Source organism: Ctenopharyngodon idella, chromosome 4, assembly GCF_019924925.1.
Source record: "Ctenopharyngodon idella isolate HZGC_01 chromosome 4, HZGC01, whole genome shotgun sequence".
In the NCBI taxonomy this organism is placed as follows: domain Eukaryota; kingdom Metazoa; phylum Chordata; class Actinopteri; order Cypriniformes; family Xenocyprididae; genus Ctenopharyngodon; species Ctenopharyngodon idella.
In genome coordinates, this window is record NC_067223.1 from 11,253,802 (window position 1) to 11,272,730 (window position 18,929).

General features: G+C 37.8%; 2 protein-coding genes, 1 long non-coding RNA gene and 1 pseudogene across 3 annotated transcripts; all 4 read right to left on the bottom strand.

Moving 5' to 3' along the window:
* Positions 1-54: 54 nt before the first annotated feature.
* LOC127511443 (scavenger receptor cysteine-rich domain-containing group B protein-like) lies at positions 55-1,154 on the bottom strand (annotated as a pseudogene).
* Positions 1,155-1,327: 173 nt separating this feature from the next.
* Positions 1,328-13,048, bottom strand: LOC127510540 (deleted in malignant brain tumors 1 protein-like). The gene is made up of 5 exons (XM_051890123.1): positions 12,769-13,048; positions 12,374-12,676; positions 11,002-11,051; positions 2,083-2,341; positions 1,328-1,844 (listed from the first exon to the last, which is right to left on the bottom strand). Exons 1-5 carry the CDS (start codon positions 12,968-12,970, stop codon positions 1,516-1,518), a joined length of 1,143 nt encoding a protein of 380 aa, XP_051746083.1. The 5' UTR covers positions 12,971-13,048; the 3' UTR covers positions 1,328-1,515.
* On the bottom strand, positions 7,515-8,543 carry LOC127510549 (uncharacterized). The gene is made up of 3 exons (XR_007929669.1): positions 8,435-8,543; positions 7,871-8,226; positions 7,515-7,695 (listed from the first exon to the last, which is right to left on the bottom strand). It is a non-coding gene; the product is annotated as an uncharacterized LOC127510549 (long non-coding RNA).
* A 3,342-nt stretch (positions 13,049-16,390) lies between the features above and the next one.
* LOC127511444 (putative adhesion G protein-coupled receptor E4P) lies at positions 16,391-18,927 on the bottom strand (the record flags this gene model as incomplete). Its single annotated transcript, XM_051892256.1, has 5 exons — positions 16,391-16,783; positions 17,898-18,060; positions 18,146-18,237; positions 18,323-18,389; positions 18,578-18,927. Coding segments are annotated over 5 exons (732 nt in total), but the record flags the coding sequence as incomplete, so codon positions are not given.
* Between the last annotated feature and the right edge of the window lie 2 nt (positions 18,928-18,929).

Genomic DNA, 18,929 nt, shown 5'->3' on the forward strand with positions numbered 1-18,929 from the left:
TTCTATTTAGCTCTCTTGGATCATTCATTTAAAAAGAAAATGTACAATAATCAATTATTCAGTTATAAATGTTTTTGACTCACAGTTGCAGATGACTCCAGCATCTTCATGATGTCCACAGTTATGTATTCCCCATCCACTTGTCTTACACGTTTTTAGTGAGGACTCAGTGCCAATGCAGTTTACATCATCCATCCATATCTGTCCTGATCCTTGTCCAAAATAAGCTTTACTCTTCGCTTCTATCACATTCCCACAGCCCATCTCTCTACACACCACTGCAGCATCTGACAGATCCCAGTCATCATCACACACTGTTCCCCACTGACCTTTATAGAGAACCTCCACTCGTCCAGAACAGGAGTCACTGCCATTCACCAACCTGACAGCTGTTATCCACACAATATGAAAAACTATAAATCAATTCTTTTTAATTTATTATACAACATTATTTAAATTCTCTGAATATTTTTCTCACATTGGCAGATGACTCCGGCATCTTTTTGATGGCTACAGTTGTGTACTCCCCATCCATTTGATGAACAGTTTTTTAGTGTAGATTCATTCCCAGCACATTGAACATCATCCATCCATATCTGTCCTGATCCTTGTCCAAAATAAGCAGCACTCTTTGCTTCTATCACCTTCCCACATCCCATCTCTCTACACACCACTGCAGCATCTGACAGATCCCAGTCATCATCACACACTGTTCCCCATGTTCCATTATAGAGAACCTCCACTCGTCCAGAACAGGGGTCACTGCCGTTTACCAACCTGACAGCTGTTATCCACACAAATAATATAAAGACACAAGTAAGTTGTTTTCTTTTCCTCCCATATATTTGTGTATCTTCTTTTATTTGGAAAAGATCAGTGACATATGACATTTGATAAAACAAGACCTTTTTTAATTCATGTTTTCTTATATCTAGCTCTCTAGGGTCATTCCTTTACAAAATAAAATGTACAATATTAAATTTGTGCTTCAATTATGAATGTTTTTAACTCACAGTTGCAGATGACTCCAGCATCTTTATGTTGTCCACAGTTATGTATTCCCCATCCAGGTGTCCTACAGTTCCTTAGTGAGGACTCATTCCCAGCACAATTTACATCATCCATCCATATCTGTCCTGATCCTTGTCCAAAATAAGCAGAACTCGTTGCCTCTATCACATTCCTACAGCCCATCTCTCTACACACCACTGCAGCATCTGACAGATCCCAGTAATCATCACACACTGTTCCCCATATTCCATTATAGTGAACTTCCACTCGTCCAGAACAGGAGTCACCGCCATTCACTAACTTTATAGCTATAATCCACACAAATAATATAAAGATATAAGTAAATTGTTTTTTCCCCCACAAATTTGTTTGCCTTCTTTTATTTGAAAAAGAGCAATGACATATGGCATATGAAAGAACAAGACATTCTTTAATTCAAGATTTCTTCTATTTAGCTCTGTTGGATCATTCCTTTAAAAAAGAAAATGTTTAATATTAAATTATTCAATTGAATGTTTTTGACTCACAGTTGCAGATGACTCCAGCATCTTCATAATGTCCACAGTTATGTCTTCCCCATCCAGGTGTCCTACAGGTTTTTAGTGAGGACTCATTCCCAGCACAATTTACATCATCCATCCATATCTGTCCTGATCCTTGTCCAAAATAAGCTCCACTCTTTGCCGCTATCACACTCCCACAGCCCATCTCTCTACACACCACTGCAGCATCTGACAGACCCCAGCCATCATCACACACTGTTCCCCATGTTCCATTATAGAGAACCTCCACTCGTCCAGAACAGGAGTGATCGCCATTCACCAACCTGACAGCTATAATCCACACAAATAATATAAAGATACAAGTAAGTTTTTTTTTTCTCCCACATATTTGTATATCTTCTTTTATTTGAAACAGATCAGTGACATATGGCATTCGAAAGAACAAGACCTTCTTTAATTCAAGATTTCTTCTATTTAGCTCTGTAGGGTCATTCCTTTACAAAATAAAATGTACAAAATAAAATACAATATTAAACTTGTGCTTCAATTATGAATGTTTTTAACTCACAGTTGCAGATGACTCCAGCATCTTTATGATGTCCACAGTCATGTATTCCCCATCCAGATGTCCTACAGTGCCTTAGTGAGGACTCATTCCCAGCACAATTTACATCATCCATCCATATCTGTCCTGATCCTTGTCCAAAATAAGCAACACTCTTTGCCTCGATCACATTCCCACAGCCCATCTCTCTACACACCACTGCAGCATCTGTCAGATCCCAGCCATCATCACACACTGTTCCCCATGTTCCATTATAGAGAACCTCCACTCGTCCAGAACAGGAGTCACTGCCATTCACCAACCTGACAGCTGTTATCCACACAATATGAAAAACTATAAATAGATTCTTTTTAATTCATTGTACAACATTATTTCAATTCTTTGAATATTTTGACTCACATCGGCAGATGACTCCAGCATCTTGTTGATGGCTACAGTTGTGTAGTCTATTTGATGAACAGTTTTTCAGTGTAGACTCTTTCCCAGCACATTTTAAATTATCCATCCATATTGGCCCCGATCCTTGTCCAAAATAAGCAAATTTTTTTGCCTCTATCACATTCCCACATCCCATCTCTCTACACACCACTGCAGCATCTGACAGATCCCAGCCATTATCACACACTGTTCCCCATGTTCCATTATAGAGAACCTCCACTCGTCCAGAACAGAAGTCACTGCCATTCACCAGTCTGATGTCAGTGCCAATGACAGTTGTGCAGCCTGTGCATGTTAGAGAGTTACAGATGCAGATTAGTTTTTCTATGAGCTCTTATTTCAGAAGATATTGGTCATCAGACAAAAGATTGTACAGAGACTAAGTTTTATGTCAGTTATGTCTCCTTACCCAGAAGCAGAAAGAGTTGCACGGACCACAACATAATCGCTGTAAATATATTTCATATGATATTAGATATGAAATATCCCTTGGTTTACTGTTTCTAGAATTTTCATACAAAACATTTTACCTTCATATAGCTTCCACTCTTATTTATAAAGAGAAGTACATACATATGAAAGCAAATTAGTGTAATGTGGTTCGTAAATATCAGCAATAATGAATGAAAGCATAAAATAATTTGAATGTTTAAGCATCTTCTACAGTACTTTAAATATATTATTATTATTAAATATTATTATTATTATTATTATTATTATTAAAATAATATTTGAAACATAGTCCATCACATGAATGCTGAAGTACATAAAAAAAACACTGATGATATATATGTATATGTTAATGCTTTTATAGAAATACCTGGTTAGATGGTCGTCTGTGACTACTTCTTCATCTAGGATTGAGTTAGTCTGTTTGAAAAGTGAAGTGGACGTGTGACAGTTATACAGACTGCTTTCCTCTTGTTCACAGCCACTCTACAACCTGAACACCTGCTGTGTGGACATCCAAATGGATTCATATAAATGTAAATGTACACCTATACATTTTTTGTCCACCCAGTAAATAACATTGGGATCCACATTTGATTAACAAAACATCTAGGAATTCGCACAATACCTGTGCATAATCAAATGACTATTTAAACATGAAAATATGCAAACTGCCCAGTCTAAGGAAAACTATATCTGCCAATATAAGGTATAAATAGCTTTAATAGCTAATTACTATTTACACTTATTGCAAAGAACTGCTATCTTTATGGTAAATAGAATATAGCATCTATCGCTAAGAAAATATGCTATTTCCATTTAGTGTAAATGGCCGCTGCCTTATTTTTCTTACCCCATTGCCAGATAATTTGCAAAATAAGAAAAATGCACTTAAATTATTTATATATGTATTTATTTATTTATTTTTGCTCGTGGGATACCATGAAAATAAATGAATAGTAGTTCAATAATTTACCATTCTGCAAGTTTTCACCTCTGATATTATAACAGTGATAAGAATTAAACTTGTATTGACTCGGAAGTATGTGGACATCTATTTGTTTGGTGCTGTTGCCTTGGTGAATCGTAGTATCGGAGCTGCATTGATAATGGCTTTTCATAGTCATGGTGTACGCGCTTAACTCAGAGTCAGCCTACTCAGAATTGATTGAACTAACTCAATTCAGCTGTTTTGAAACCAAAAACTTAGAGTTTCCCATCTCAGGGTAAGTCAACTCAGAGTTCAATTTTTAACTTTTTAGTTGGTTGAATGTCCTTATTGAAACGGGCCCCAGGGTGTCCATGGAAATACAAACAAATCTAGAGCACTAGCGTTCGTGACTTCTGACATTTTGTTTCCATGTGCTTTGCATGTCTTTGTAAATGAAACTCGCCTACCAAAACATTTTTTGGCTGGCCCACCAAAATGATTTCTTTTTTGAATACTGACAGATCTCTTCTACACAGCCTTTTAAAAAGCTCTAATATATAAATAGCTCTAAAGTAAATTACAAAGCAGAGCATTCTCATAATTCCCAAATAATTGAGTGGATTCGCATTGAAATCAAATCACGACATGAAAAAATATGTTGAATGTTGTTCTTACATCAAACAGTGTTTCTGCAATGTATTGCAGATGAATAATTCACTCTTGGTTTTATGGCTAATTGTTCAATGGCTCTGAATATGGACTGTTGCACAGTAAGAGCTTTCTTTCTGATGTTGATCATTGTCTAAGGGCATCTGAAGGGAGGAGCCAAGAAGGCAGGTGATTCCACATACAAATAAAATCACCTGGAAACCTCCTTAACTTGATCTCACACAGGCAAGGACGCTTCTGGAAGGATTTATATATTCACAGGTTAAAGAAATCTAATAATGAATCTGTTACTGTTACGTAGCCAGGAAACTCACAAAGACAAAGAATACTACTAGAAAACAGATTTTAATAATCAATACTCAGGAAACAGGAATAAACACGTAAACATTAATGAGAACCGACAAACAGTAAAGGAGAACTGAAGGTGTATAAGCATGAACAAACAAAGGGAGCTAACAAGTTGATCAACACACAGGTGAATAAAATAACTAATTAAACAGACTGAGGAAAACTAGGACACAGGACAGAACCAGGGCAGAGTTGAAGGCGGGAGGAGCCATGGTGTAGCCAACTTGATGGTATGCACCCTGGGGATGACCGACGACGATGCAGCAACCAAAGATGGAGACACTGGTGAAGCTGAAGCTGGCCCCTGGGTGACCAGTACCAACAGAGGAGTGAGCACTTTGAATGAGGTGGATTCTCTGAGCCCTTGACACATACTGTCGTCCAGGTGGGCAACTTGGCAAAGGATTTTCAGAGGCACTGGCTTGGACATTCTCAGCACACCACTGGATGGGATTGACAAACAGACGATAGTCGAGGATGGATTCTGGCTGTTCAGAAGTTTCCTCGAGGGAGTGAAGATGTGATAGGACGTCAGCTCTACCATTCTTGGTACCAGGGCGATAGGCTATCTTGAAGTCAAACCTGATAAAGAATAAAGCCCAACAAACCTGGCGTGGATTGAGACGTTTGGCATCTCTGAGATACTGAAGGTTTTTATGATTTGTCAAGACGGTGAACTGATGACGAGCCCCTTCAAGCCAGTGCCTCCACTCTTCCAGTGCTAGTTTAATGGCAAGAAGGTCTTGATTGTCAATATCATAGTTCTTCTCTGCCGGGTTGAACTTACACGAGAAGTATGCACATTGATGGAGTCTAGAAGGCGTCCCCTGCTGCTCGAAAAGCACCGCTCCAACACCAGTGGTGGAGGCATGCACCTCTACGATGAACAGTAGATTGGGATCTGGATGGATAAGGAACGGGGCAGAGCTGAAGGCTTGATTTAGGATGTTAAAGGCAGAGTCGGCTTCAGGAGGCCAGGACAGAGACTTGGGCTTACCATGGAGAAGGGATGTGAGTCGACTGACAATGGAGCTGTAGTAGAGAATGAAGCGGTGATAGAAGTTATCGAAACCAAGGAATCTTTGAAGTTCTTTCACAGTTTTGGGAATGGGCCAGTTGCGGATAGCTTCCACCTTCCTCTCGTCCATGGCGATACTGTTCTCCTTGACGATGTAACTGAAGAACTGGATCTCAGACTGATGGAATTGACACTTCTCAGCTTTGAGGAAGAGGTTGAATTCACAAAGTCCTTGGAGGACCTCCGCAACATGTCGGTGATGTTCGCTTAGGCTCCGGGAGTAGATCAAGATGTCATCGATGTAGACCACGACAGATCGAAGGAGAAATTCCCGGGGCACCTCACACATGAAGTCCTGGAATACGGAGGGGACGTTGACCAGGTCATACAGTATAACGGAATATTCCAAGTTGCCAGTAGGGGTCACAAAGGCTGTCTTCCACTTGCCCCCCTCACATATCCGGATGAGGTTATATATTAATTAATAATATTAATGTATTATATTAATATTAAAAATAAACTATACTTTTTTCAAAAATATATTATCACTTTAATTTCAAATTCATCTTAGCCAAATTATGCTACAGTATTTACATACAAAAAGCAAACTGCTCAAGATTTATTTTGAAATAAAGGTTTATTAGATTTTTATTTCAATATAAACTCACAAAGTTTGAAGATTGAAAAACACTTTATTACAGTTGTATGAAAATATTCATAATGCAGATTTGTTAAAACAGCAAATGCAGACATTTTGCAATGCAAATAATGTATTACCAGTTGATAGTAGCCTACTATTAGCCTAACATCTTTAGAGAAACATTTCAAAAACATTATTTCAATGAATTACTAGTTATGAATTATGCATGACACTAAAATCTGACTGCAATTAAAAACATTTAAATTCGAAATTAAGGGAAAAAAATGTGAATAAAAAAACTTTTGAAATAAATAAGCACAAGAATCTCAAAGAAACCTCAAACCATAGACACACAGAACTAACATTTACTTTAATAAAGTTCATTAGTCATATAGATCATCTCAGTATAAACTATGACAAAACAAAGAAAGAAGATTCACATTTTCACATGGAATCAAAAATATATTTAGCATATAGGCAGCTTTCCATCAGCTATGCAGAAAGGCTGGTTTTAAAATCATTACATGCATTATTAAAGATTTAAGAGCTAATGCAAACAGAGAAATTGATAATTTGGTAACACTTTACAATACGGGTGCACTAATATGCATTAATTAGCTAATGCACAGATAATCATGTTTTAATGTATGACTCATGAAGAACTAAGCCATTAATTAATGATTACTGCATCAGCAACTAATAAAGTTTCTATATGATTAATAGATTAAGTAATATATGAATTGTTATTAATTAAATGTGTCATAATGTATTAATTCCTTAATAACATATTTTATTAACTAAAAGTGTAAGTTAATGTGTTAACTACCACAATGGATTGAAGCCATGTACTTCAACTTCCAGTTGTCTGTTTTAATTAATCATTAACTAATGATTTGCAAATGTATCATTATGTTATGACTTTACTTGTTGAGGCACAATTTGTAATTTTGTAATGCAAATCATTTTTTAATGCAAATGCAAGTCCACACCACAGGGCTGCATATTACTGTAACTTGTTTAGAAAGAAAACAAAAAATGTTTATCAAAACATCATGACTCAGTTTCTGTGATCATCACCAACCGACTCCAAACTAGGAAACAGCTCCACCTAGTGTTTCATCCCTGATAAAACATGACAAAAGAGTTATTTTAGTCTCCATTAGCTCTTTAAGGCACTTGTAGAATTAAACCAGTATTGAGCATTCAGTTAAAGACAGACAAAACATATGAATACTGCACTCACAGCTATTTATGATCAAGATCACATCAATGAATGCAGTGCTGATAACATACTGACCTGACAAAAGAAAGGAAGGTGCTCATGGCAGCAAGCATCCACCCATCCAAACACGTTCTTTTCATCCTTAAGAAGTTTTCCACAAAACCTGCTCCCTCTGTCCACTGGATACGTTTGATGCCATGATGCATAGTCCACATACGGCCCACCGGTCCACAGCCAGGGCGAACAAGTGAAGAGCATACTCCGTTCAAGCCCGATCCACACTCCATTGGGGATTTCTTTACCCTGCAGCATATGTGTGATGTACTGTTGTGCCGTGGCATTTAAAATGTGCACCAAAGTCTGGTGGTGAGTTTTGCAGTATCCCAGTGCGTCAATCCAGCTTTTTGACTCGTTGATGTAGGTAAAGTCATCTAAAAGGGACATGAAACTTAATTTGTGATTTTATTATGACATTTTGATAAGGAAATATTAATATTTTATTCTTTGCTAATCATTTAATATATTTAAATATATCATGTCTCAAATATGGTAAAACACAATGCAAGATTTGTTTAAAAATCGCTGGAAAATGTTATGAAAGGTTTGCACATTGTTCAAAAGAGGTAAATTTTCACGTACAAGAGTTGTTTCTTAGAGAACTGGTGGTGGCAGCAGCAGCTGTAGACTTCTCTTCTGTTGCTGAATTTGTTATTGCAGTTGTTGAAGTTAAATTTTCATCTTTCAAAGACAAAAATGATGAATGTTACATTAGTTCAATGTTTAAACAAGGACTAGTAATGTTCTGGATGGTAATGCTGGGTTCAGACTACACAATATTTTTGTCTGTTACGATAGTCACTGTGTCAGATTATGCGATTTTGACTCTTAAATGTCAGACTACACGTTGCTTCCCAACCACTCATCCCTTGCCGTCTTTAATGATGTGTGTGATGTCATTAAGAAGGCGGAAATAGACTTGAGTTCTGGAAATAAGAGCGTAAACAAACAATGGCCACCGAAACAGTGTGTTAGCTTAATGCTAATTCCAGTATTCACTTGCTGAACTTGCTGAAGTGCCTCTGCTATTGTTCACCAGCATTTAACTTTTTTCACTCATGGTAGTCCCTTGAGGAAACATCATAAAGGCTGGAGTATTGTTTTCATAGCTTTCATTGCATAATTCCACCTAGCAGCACCAATACAATCGTCTCTCTCTCTCTCTCTCTCTCTCTCTCTCTCTCTCTCTCTCTCTCATTTCACCATATATGAAAGCTGTATGAGAGAGCTTCTGTGCTCCCATTGGTCACAGATGTGATGGAACCCGATGTAGATGACTGAAAAAAAAAACCCATAATAGTCTTTCTGTTGGGACGTCGTGAACCGCTGCGTCGGTTGTCATCCACTATTACACACTATACGAGATAAAACAATTGATTCTTCAGTTCCGGCACCCATTGTCGTTTACGAATCACCACAACATCCTACTTCAAATGGATCGTGCCAAAATCAGGCTGATATTGTGTAGTCTGAACCCACCATTTTTATTCATGTTTTTGACTCACATTGGCAGATGACACCAGCATCTTTATAATGACTACAGTTCTGTACTTCCCATCCACATGATCTACATCTCTTTAGAGTAAGCTCATTCCCATAACAATTTACATTATTCATCCATATTGGTCCGGAGCCGTTCCCAAAATAGGCACCTCTTTTTGCCTCTGTAGCATTCCCACAGCCCATCTCTCTACACACCACTGTAGCATCTGACAGACCCCAGCCATCATCACACACTGTTCCCCATGTTCCATTATGGAGAACCTCCACTCGTCCAGAACAAGAGCTGGAACCATTCTGCAATCGAATTTTGGCTAACAAACAAGCACATCAGAAACAGAGTTGACTAAAGGCCCATTCACACCAAGGACAATTCTGAAAATCCACCCCACAACTATAATGATAACGGCACAGAGAATCTATATTGTTGGAATCACCAACTTTGAGTGCCTGTTTTTTTTTTTATTATTATTAATGTGGGCTCGTAATCTTTAATCAAAATAACTTCTCCCTCTTGCAGCAACATTTCTTCTCTGACGTGTTTACTAGCGCAGGGCGGGACAACCTGCCACTCACATGAGATCGACCAATAGCATACCATAACCATACAATCAATTCCCCATGGAGAAAATCAAGTAATTTCTTCTTGTTTGAGAAGCCGTTTCACTCTGATATACTTCACAATAGGAAAGAAATCACAACTTCCATATTGCAACTTCTGTTTTATGCTGACTTTTGGCATTTAAAGCTGCAAGCGACATAACTTCAGCACTTATACAGAACGTTATCATCCACTGGTGTGGACGCTAATATAGTTATCATTATAGTTATCGTTCTTGGTGTGAATGGGCTTTAATAAGACATGATTTTGTTTTTATTCATTTTTTACATATCAGTAATATCAAATATTATGTTAAGAAATGCAGCAGTATTATTAAAAGTATTATATTAGGCAGAAGACATATTAAAACAGCATTATTCACTTACCTCCACAGGTAACACCAGCATCTTTTTCATGGCTGCAGTTCTGTCGACCTCTTCCACTTAATACACAGTTCTTCAGTGTAGACTCTGTTCCATTACAGCTCACATTATTCATCCATACTGGCCCTGATCCTTGTCCAAAATAAGCACCTCTTTTTGCCTCTATCACATCCCCACATCCCATCTCTCTACACACCACTGCAGCATCTGACAGATCCCAGCCATCGTCACACACTGTTCCCCACATTCCATTGTAGCGAACCTCCACTCGTCCAGAACAGGAGTGACTGCCATTGTTCAATAAGACAGGAGCTGAAGCCACGGCAAAACAAAAGAAATGTCTTTTTATGTCTTTAAAGATGGGTTGATTAGACAATGTCATATTAAAATCATTGTTTAAAGCTTTATGACTCACGGTGACAGATGACTCCAGCACCTTTATGATTACTGCAGGAGGCAATCTCATTTGTTCTGCAGCTTTTTAAAGTATATTCACTCCCAATACATTGTACATTTTTCATCCACATTGGCCCTGATCCCTGGCCAAAATAAGCATGACTTGCATCTACAACACTCCCACAGCCCATCTCTCTACACACCACTGCAGCATCTGACAGATCCCAGTAATCGTCACACACTGTTCCCCATATTCCATTATAGAGAACCTCCACTCGTCCAGAACAGGAGTTGTCTCCATTCACCAACCTGACAGATACTACCCACACAAATAATATAAATACACAAGCAATTTTTTTTGTGTGTGTATGTTTGAAAATGAAAAATTACAGTGTTTGGAAGACTGTTTAGCTCTCTTGGGTCATTCCTTAAAAGGGGGGTCTAATGCTATTTCATGCATTCTGACATATTTACACTGTTAAAGAGTTGCATTCTCATGCTAAACATGGCCAAAGTTTCAAAACACGAGTTGTATGTATGACGGAGTATTTCTGTGCCAAATACACTCCTTCCGGATTCAGATAAGTTTTGGAAAGTTTTTTTTTTTTTTTTTTTTTTGAGTATAGCCCTGTATCACGTCATAAAGGGCAGAATTTCTTGTATGGGCACTTCTCCCTGATAAGCATGCGCACACATCACACAGAGCAAGAGGAAGAGCACGCCCATCAACGCGCTTCATTCGGGTTACAGAAGCCGAGAAATTTTTCAACAACGTCACCAAAGAAATGTGTTTTTGGTTGTGAGGGAGCGATAACCTTTTTCAGCTTCCCAAAGAACCCAGCGTTAAGGGAACAGTGGATGCAGTTTGTTTTTCCAGGGCAGCAACGGAGTTGTGCATGTATGTTTGTTTGTTCCCGGAATTTCTGTGACGAATGTTTTGTAAACAAGTCCCAGTTCGATGCTGGATTTGCAGATCAGTTGAGACTTGAGTCCCAGCAATAGATCCCGGTCATGAGTCAGAACCGCAGGTGGTGAGTAAAACTCCATCAAATGTCTGTGTTTTGTTAGCAATTGGCGCGCAAGTGCATATAATATAAACAACACAAATGTTTTTGTTCCCTTTTTATTTATAATGATGTCACATCTTGCAGACGATCGCTACGCAAAAGCTGCGTGTACTCGAGTTGTGACTCTGCCCATGGCACACCTCCAGGAGTTCGGCTATTTTTGGAAAGAGTCGGTACAGCGTATCTATATTTTATAAATATGATAAAACTAAAGACTTTTCGGCGATATGAAGGATGCAATACTACTCTATTGCCCGGTTTCACAGACAGGGCTTAGACTAAGCCAGGCTTAGACCTTAGATCAATTAGGGCATTTAAGTATCTTTTATAAACGTAGACTAGACTTGAGACAAAACAATGGCACTGACATATTTAAGAGCAAGTTGCTTTCAGTTAAAAAAGCCCAAACATGCATTTTAGTCTAGGACTAGCTTAAGCCTTGTCTGTGAAACCGGGGGTAAAGATACTCAAGATTAACTTGAGATTGTCGGAAACTGTGTGTTATGTACCCTTTAAAAAGGAAAAAGTACAAAATTAAAATGACACTTAAGTTCAGTGACTGTTTTTGACTCACCACTGCAGATGACTCCAGCATCATTGGATTGTCTGCAGTTGTGTACTCCCCTTCCATTTGACTGACAGCTCAGAAGAGTGGACTCAGTCCCATTACACTTTACATTATCCATCCATATTGGCCCTGATCCTTGTCCAAAATAAGCACCTCTTTTTGCCTCTATCACATCCCCACAGCCCATCTCTCTACACACCACTGCAGCATCTGTCAGATCCCAGTCATCATCACACACTGTTCCCCATGTTCCATTATAGAGAACCTCCACTCGTCCAGAACAGGAGTTGTCACCCATCACCAATTTAACAGCTATTATTTACACAAACAAGCAAATAAAACAAAAAAGTTTTTTTTTTTTTCCTTAAAATTATTATTATTATAATTAATATATACTTTAATTGTAAGAATATTTTTCTCACATTGGCAGATGACTCTAGCATCTTGTTGATGGCTACAGTTGTGTACTCCCCATCCATTTGATGAACAGTTTTTTAGTGTAGATTCATTCCCAGCACACTGAACATCATCCATCCATATTTGTCCTGATCCTTGTCCAAAATAAGCTTCACTCTTTGCCTCGATCACATTCCCACAGTCCATCTCTCTACACACCACTGCAGCATCTGACAGATCCCAGCCATCATCACACACTGTTCCCCATGTTCCATTATAGAGAACCTCCACTCGTCCAGAACAGGAGTGTGTCCATTCACCAGTCTGATTTCATCTGTACTGGCAGTTGTATAACCTATACATGCTATAGTGTATGAGATCCAAATATTTTTTTCAATAGGTTATTAAATAATTAAAACAACTAGAATTAGTTTTGAGAAATATAAGCTTTCACTGTGCTGAAAATGTACCAGTGACCAAGATTTGTTTCAGTGTGTATCATGAGTTCTCTTACCCAGAAGCAGAAAGATTTGCATGAACCACAGCATAGCGGCTAGAAATATGATAGATATGATATGATATATGACATGATATATTATTCATGATCAATCCTCACACATAACTTTGTCTTATTTTCTACACTGCTTTTTCAATTAATAATTATATCAATATACTGTATTTAGTGTCTAGCATTTTAATACACTTTCTACACTAGACAAGCAACTGAATGCAAATTATGACCATAATGTGTGGTTCATTCAAACAGTTAATACTTTATTTCGATAGTCCACTTTAGACATTCTACTAACTAGTAACTTTGCAAATAGGGGTGAATTCAGGGTGATTGGGACACATTTTGACAATGAGATGACTGGGAAAAAGTGCCCCAATCAACCTGAATTCACCCTACATGTCTACTACCAGTCAGAGTATTAGAGTATTAGTAGACTTTCTGCATAATATCTGCTAACACTTCATTTTGATGGTCCCTCAACAGACATTATGCTGACTATAAGTAACTTTGCAAGTACATGTCAACTTATTCTGCTAACCCTAATATAACAGTCTACTACAGTCTACTAATACTCTAATGAGAGTAAGTTGACATGTAGTTGCAAAGTTACTTTATAGTTAGAATGTCTAAAGTGGATCATCGAAATAAAGCATAACCTGATTTTATCATGTATCAATAATGTGAAATGATAAAGTTGAATATCAGAAAACATAATGTAAAATACACAAATTAAAATGTTATAGTAGTGAAAATCTATGGCTTAGACACTGGAAATGTAATTCAAGTGAAATGCACTTAAATGTCTCTTTTTATTGGGAATCATTACAGACATAAAATATCAATATCAATATCATTTTAAATAATTGCTGTATAAGGTATATCCTAAATATTTATTATGAAACAATTGTCTAATTGTATAATTGAGTGTTTCTAATTATACAGTATTTAATCATATTGTAATTGAATATACATTACAGTACACTGTGCATATTGTCCAAAGTAGACACATTTTAACAATAACCCCTCTAATCTTTTATCAATACGAGCATAGCTAGCTATATGAAATATATCACAAAATAAAAAAACAAGTAATTTGCACACAAATAAAATATGATGTTATTAATACCTGTTATTCTTCTTCGTCTTCAATCGAGTCTGCCTTTTTGAAAAGTGCATGCTTTTCTAACTACTTAAAAAGAAAATATATTTGTTAATCAAAATTTTTCCTCACACGTGGTTTGCCACAAAATATCAAGTTACAGTATCATGTACAGTATCAGTATCAAAATAGGCCATTGTACCATTTTGGGCCTATTTTGCTTACCAGGATAAGATTACATCAAACATTCTCTGTCTATGAAAGCTTTTTACTATGAAAAGTCATTAATATATAAAAAGGAGGTGTGTCACAAAGCGACCCCTGGAGATCTTCCTTGGATAGCATGAGGGTTTGTTTGTGATTAGAAAAATGATGGCTCTACCCACAACAGCACTGTCATGCAAGGTGTAATTTATTTACAGCACCGAAGATATATACACAAAAACCACAAAGAAACACCTGTGCCTGGTGGTTTGGTCAGGTATCCTTGCAGGTCGTCTAGGATGCAGACTGTGCTGATGTAAGCGGTTTCAAATGGTCTGACGTGACACTCGGGTGCCTCTCACCTCCCTTAAACGTGCCTGGAGTTGCGTTCATCATTCGGTTCCGCAGGGCACTGTTCACAATGAAGCGGTCATCAGCATGGGATGTTGCCAAAGGACGCCCACTTCTATGCCTTTCTGTGACTCTTCCAGTCTCTCTGTGTCTCTGTTGCAACCTGCTGATGACACTCTATGAGACTCTAAGCTCAGTGGCAACTTTTCTCTGAGAACATCCCGTTTGAAGCCTCGCAATGGTCAGGTACTGTTGATCAATTGTTAGGTGTCTTGGTCTCATGACGTCAAAATGTGAACAGCATGATAAAGAGGACTGTTTAAATACAATTTTTCATTGAACCAGAACATTTAGTGGTCGATTCACGGATCAGACACTTGTTGTGATTTTTGCGGTTAATCACCTTGTTAGAGAACAGCATGTAATGCAATAAGTACTGAAACATTGAACAGTTGGAGATGTGCATTCAAAAGTTTAGAGAATGTCAAAAAAGGTTATTGTGCATTTTTGGTGCATTCTGAAATTTCACCCTAAAAGTCGAATATTTTGTGAATAGTGTATATATACAAAAATATATGTATCTTCAATATACTCGCTTTGATTGTATTGCTCACGGCACTACTGATGCACGCTTGCATTTGACTTGGTTAACAAGTGATAATTTGTGTCTGGCCTCCCTTTTTATAGGCCAGACTCCGCCCCTTCTACGGACGTACCATTTCTTAGGTAAATAAAAATAATCAATATTCTCTTTAACTTCATATATATACATACAATTTTAAACACAAATCCTCATATAAACTCATTAAAACACGTAACAAAAACCAATAATACAAAGGACAGTTGTTTTTCTCACATTCGTCAGTCTTTAAACACATACAATAATGGTTTTACCTGACTTCATAATGACTTTAATGACGTCATAAGCAGGCGCTGATTAATCGCTAGGTTTCGCCGGCGCCACCAACAAGACTGACCACGCCAAACACTCATGACGAACAACAAACAAACAACACAAGACATAAAAGAGATGACATGCATGTGTTATGTAGTATGTATGATCGAGATATGACTGCAGCAGTGTGTGAAACTGTACATGGGCTATCGGGACTGCGTGTGCTCCCGCTCCGCCGACAACCAAACGGAGGGGAAGGGAAATCAGCGTGGTGAGTATGTGTGTATGATCGCTGTGCCCAGTGGGAATGTCTGCTTCATCACAAGGTGAAACTGTTCAGTTCTACAGTAAAATAAAAAGAAGTGAAGTGCCAGATTAGCATTACCCCGGCACAGTGTTGTTTGTGCCTCATAAGGTGTTAATAATTTCCTTGTTTACAATCTTTTTTTCTGAATGAATCAGCATTTTCGAATGACTCACTCATAAAGACAGTCCCTTGCTGCATCCTACTGGCATAAAAATATAACGTGCAATGATAAATCACTATCACACAGACCAGGTACGTCAATATTATAAAATATTATTTATTGAACAACAATAGCCATTCTAAACTTTGTATTTCATGAATATTATTTAATAAGTTGTAAATTGTATTTTTGGAGTGAAAAAACAACAACAAATCCTTAAAATATAAAAAAACAAGTCATTAGATTGTAATGTAATTATTGAAATATTTTGAAATATTATAATATCTTTTCATTCAAAAATTATCTTAATCACAAGCTGTTTCCCAAGAACATCAGACCTGAAAAGTTGTTTTTCAGGAACAGTCTACACAACACCACATCGGTAACTTCTTGCTGTATCAGGTTTTTCCTGAACATGATGCTGTAGTCCTCAGTGTTGTTGGAGTCCACAGCAAAGACATCTGAAGCAGTTTCTGTACTGCTGCCTGACCTGGACAAGAATGAGATGAGAGGAGCTGAGTGAGTTCATGAGATCAGTTTAACCAGTTAACCATGTTTAAATGAAAAGTAGAAAAGAATAATGAATCACCTAGTTCACTTTAATATAAATCATGAGAAATAAGAAATATGCTTACTACTAGTATGACGTGAATGAACTCATGAACCAAAATGGAATTTGTTTATAATAAACAGGTAAGAAAAGGTGTTTTAAAAGAGTCATATGATGCTATTTTAAAAGTTCAAATATCATGGCTCTTCCCAGCTTTGTAATGGCAATTGAAGCTCCAAAAAGTGCATCCAACCATCATAACTCTCACGAGAGAGTTGAGTTCCAGCAGAAGGGTGACCTCTGACCCGACGTCCGAGCTCCTCTTCTCTTATATCTAAATCCCACATTTTTCTTTAAAACTTATCATTTTAGTCGACGCCGATAGCCTAGTGGTTAGTGCGCTGGCATATGGCGCATATGTGTTCGTGGCGACCCGAGTTTGATTCCCGTCTCGAGGTCCTTTGCCGATCCTGCCCCCCTCTCTCTGCCCAATGCTTTCATGTCTGCTCTCTACTGTCCTCTCTGAATAAATGCACAAAAAGCCCATAAATATAACTTAAAAAAAAAACTTCTCATTTTAGACTACTAATTAGCGACTGCCGTTTTTGTTTTGCTCTATCCTCTGCACTTACGCATTCGTCAATTGTCACCTAAGCTTACGTTACGCCTACGTCATATGTCCTACGTCAGGAAAAAATAGCCTTTAATGTGTAATAATAACGGCAATCCTGTATTCTTATTGCCAACCCTGTTTTGACTTAAAGTAAATGGAGCGAATGAAGTCGATTCCAGGAGTTGACTCTGAAAAACCTGAGCTTTGTAACTTTGCAGATCATATACGTGCACAGACAGATACATTACACACTAAAACATTAAAAAGCATTATATGATCCCCTTAAGAGACTAGATTTGCATTTTCAGAAGTGAATACTGATGCTTTACTTTTCTTCCATATACTGTTTTGGAGACAGAGTGAAATGGTTTTCCTGTAGAGCGGTAGCAACTGTAATAGTTTTTTTCATGGAATATGATGGTAAATTGAGTAATATCTGACCTCATTATTGAGGACACAATAGATCAGGAAGATGAAGGTTCCCTGCTGGGAGTTCAAGATCAGGAAGAGGATCTCTAGCTCCTTACTGCCGTTAGTGAAGAAACCCAGAATCCAGGAGCAACCAAGAACCACAAACTGAGCCAGTGTTTTAAACACCATAATCCTGCAGAGAAAGAAAGAGAGTTTATGTCTCTATTGACTATATATTTATATTTTCTATGGAGTGTTCAAATCTGAACGTTTGATACTTGGTTTGTTTCATCTGTGAAATTTCAGCGTTCAGATTTTTGAGAGTTGAGCTCAGATTGATGATGATGCTGATGAAGAGAATCATGTTTAACTGAAAAGTAGAAAACGAATAATCAATCACCTTGTTTTCTCTTTAATACAAAATAAAATCATAAGAAATAAAGAAATGTGCTTACTGCAAGTATAACAGTAACAGGACCCAGAAAACCCCAGATAAAACCTTTATCCCGTTTAATCCAGCAGCTGTTTAGAGGAAAACGCAATATAATAACTGAGTGAATTTGACTATTGAAACATTAATGATTTTAATCTCGTCCGTGATGTTGATACAGTGCGTGTAAAAATGTATTTTTATCAGAGAGCAGAAATGTCACAAAAGCCCCAAGCTGCTTTATCTTTCGAAACAAATCAACTTAAAAACAACAACTCACTGTTCGCTGCCGTAGCCATCAGGAACCAGCCAGACAGACACGCCCACCACAACCAGAGCAACCGCATATCCAATCACACACAGGAATCCACCGCTAAGCACCTCCCTCTTTTTAGAGCTGATCCGTGATAGGTTTGTCACACAGATGAAGAGCAGCACTGCTTCAATGAACATCCACACAAAGCCGGAGAGAAAGAAGAAGTGCACAATGCCTGATATCACGGCACACAACACCTGGAGACAATGAGAGACGGTTATGATGATTGTCAGTGAGGCTGTGCTGAGCTGTAGGGCTCCTTTATCATTCTCACCTGCTGAGGGCGTATGAGGCTCAGGAACCTGTTGTGTGAGCA

Coding starts and splice junctions, on each gene's coding strand:
- LOC127510540 (XM_051890123.1), bottom strand. CDS start 12,970: ATGGACTGTGGGAATGTGATCGAGGCAAAGAGTGAAGCTTATTTTGGA. Junction 2,342..11,001: donor CCTGTTCTGGACGAGTGGAG/GTTCTCTATAAT, acceptor GGACGAGTGGAG/GTTCTCTATAATGGAACATG. Junction 1,845..2,082: donor TGCTGGAGTCATCTGCAACT/GTGAGTTAAAAA, acceptor TGTGGATTATAG/CTGTCAGGTTGGTGAATGGC.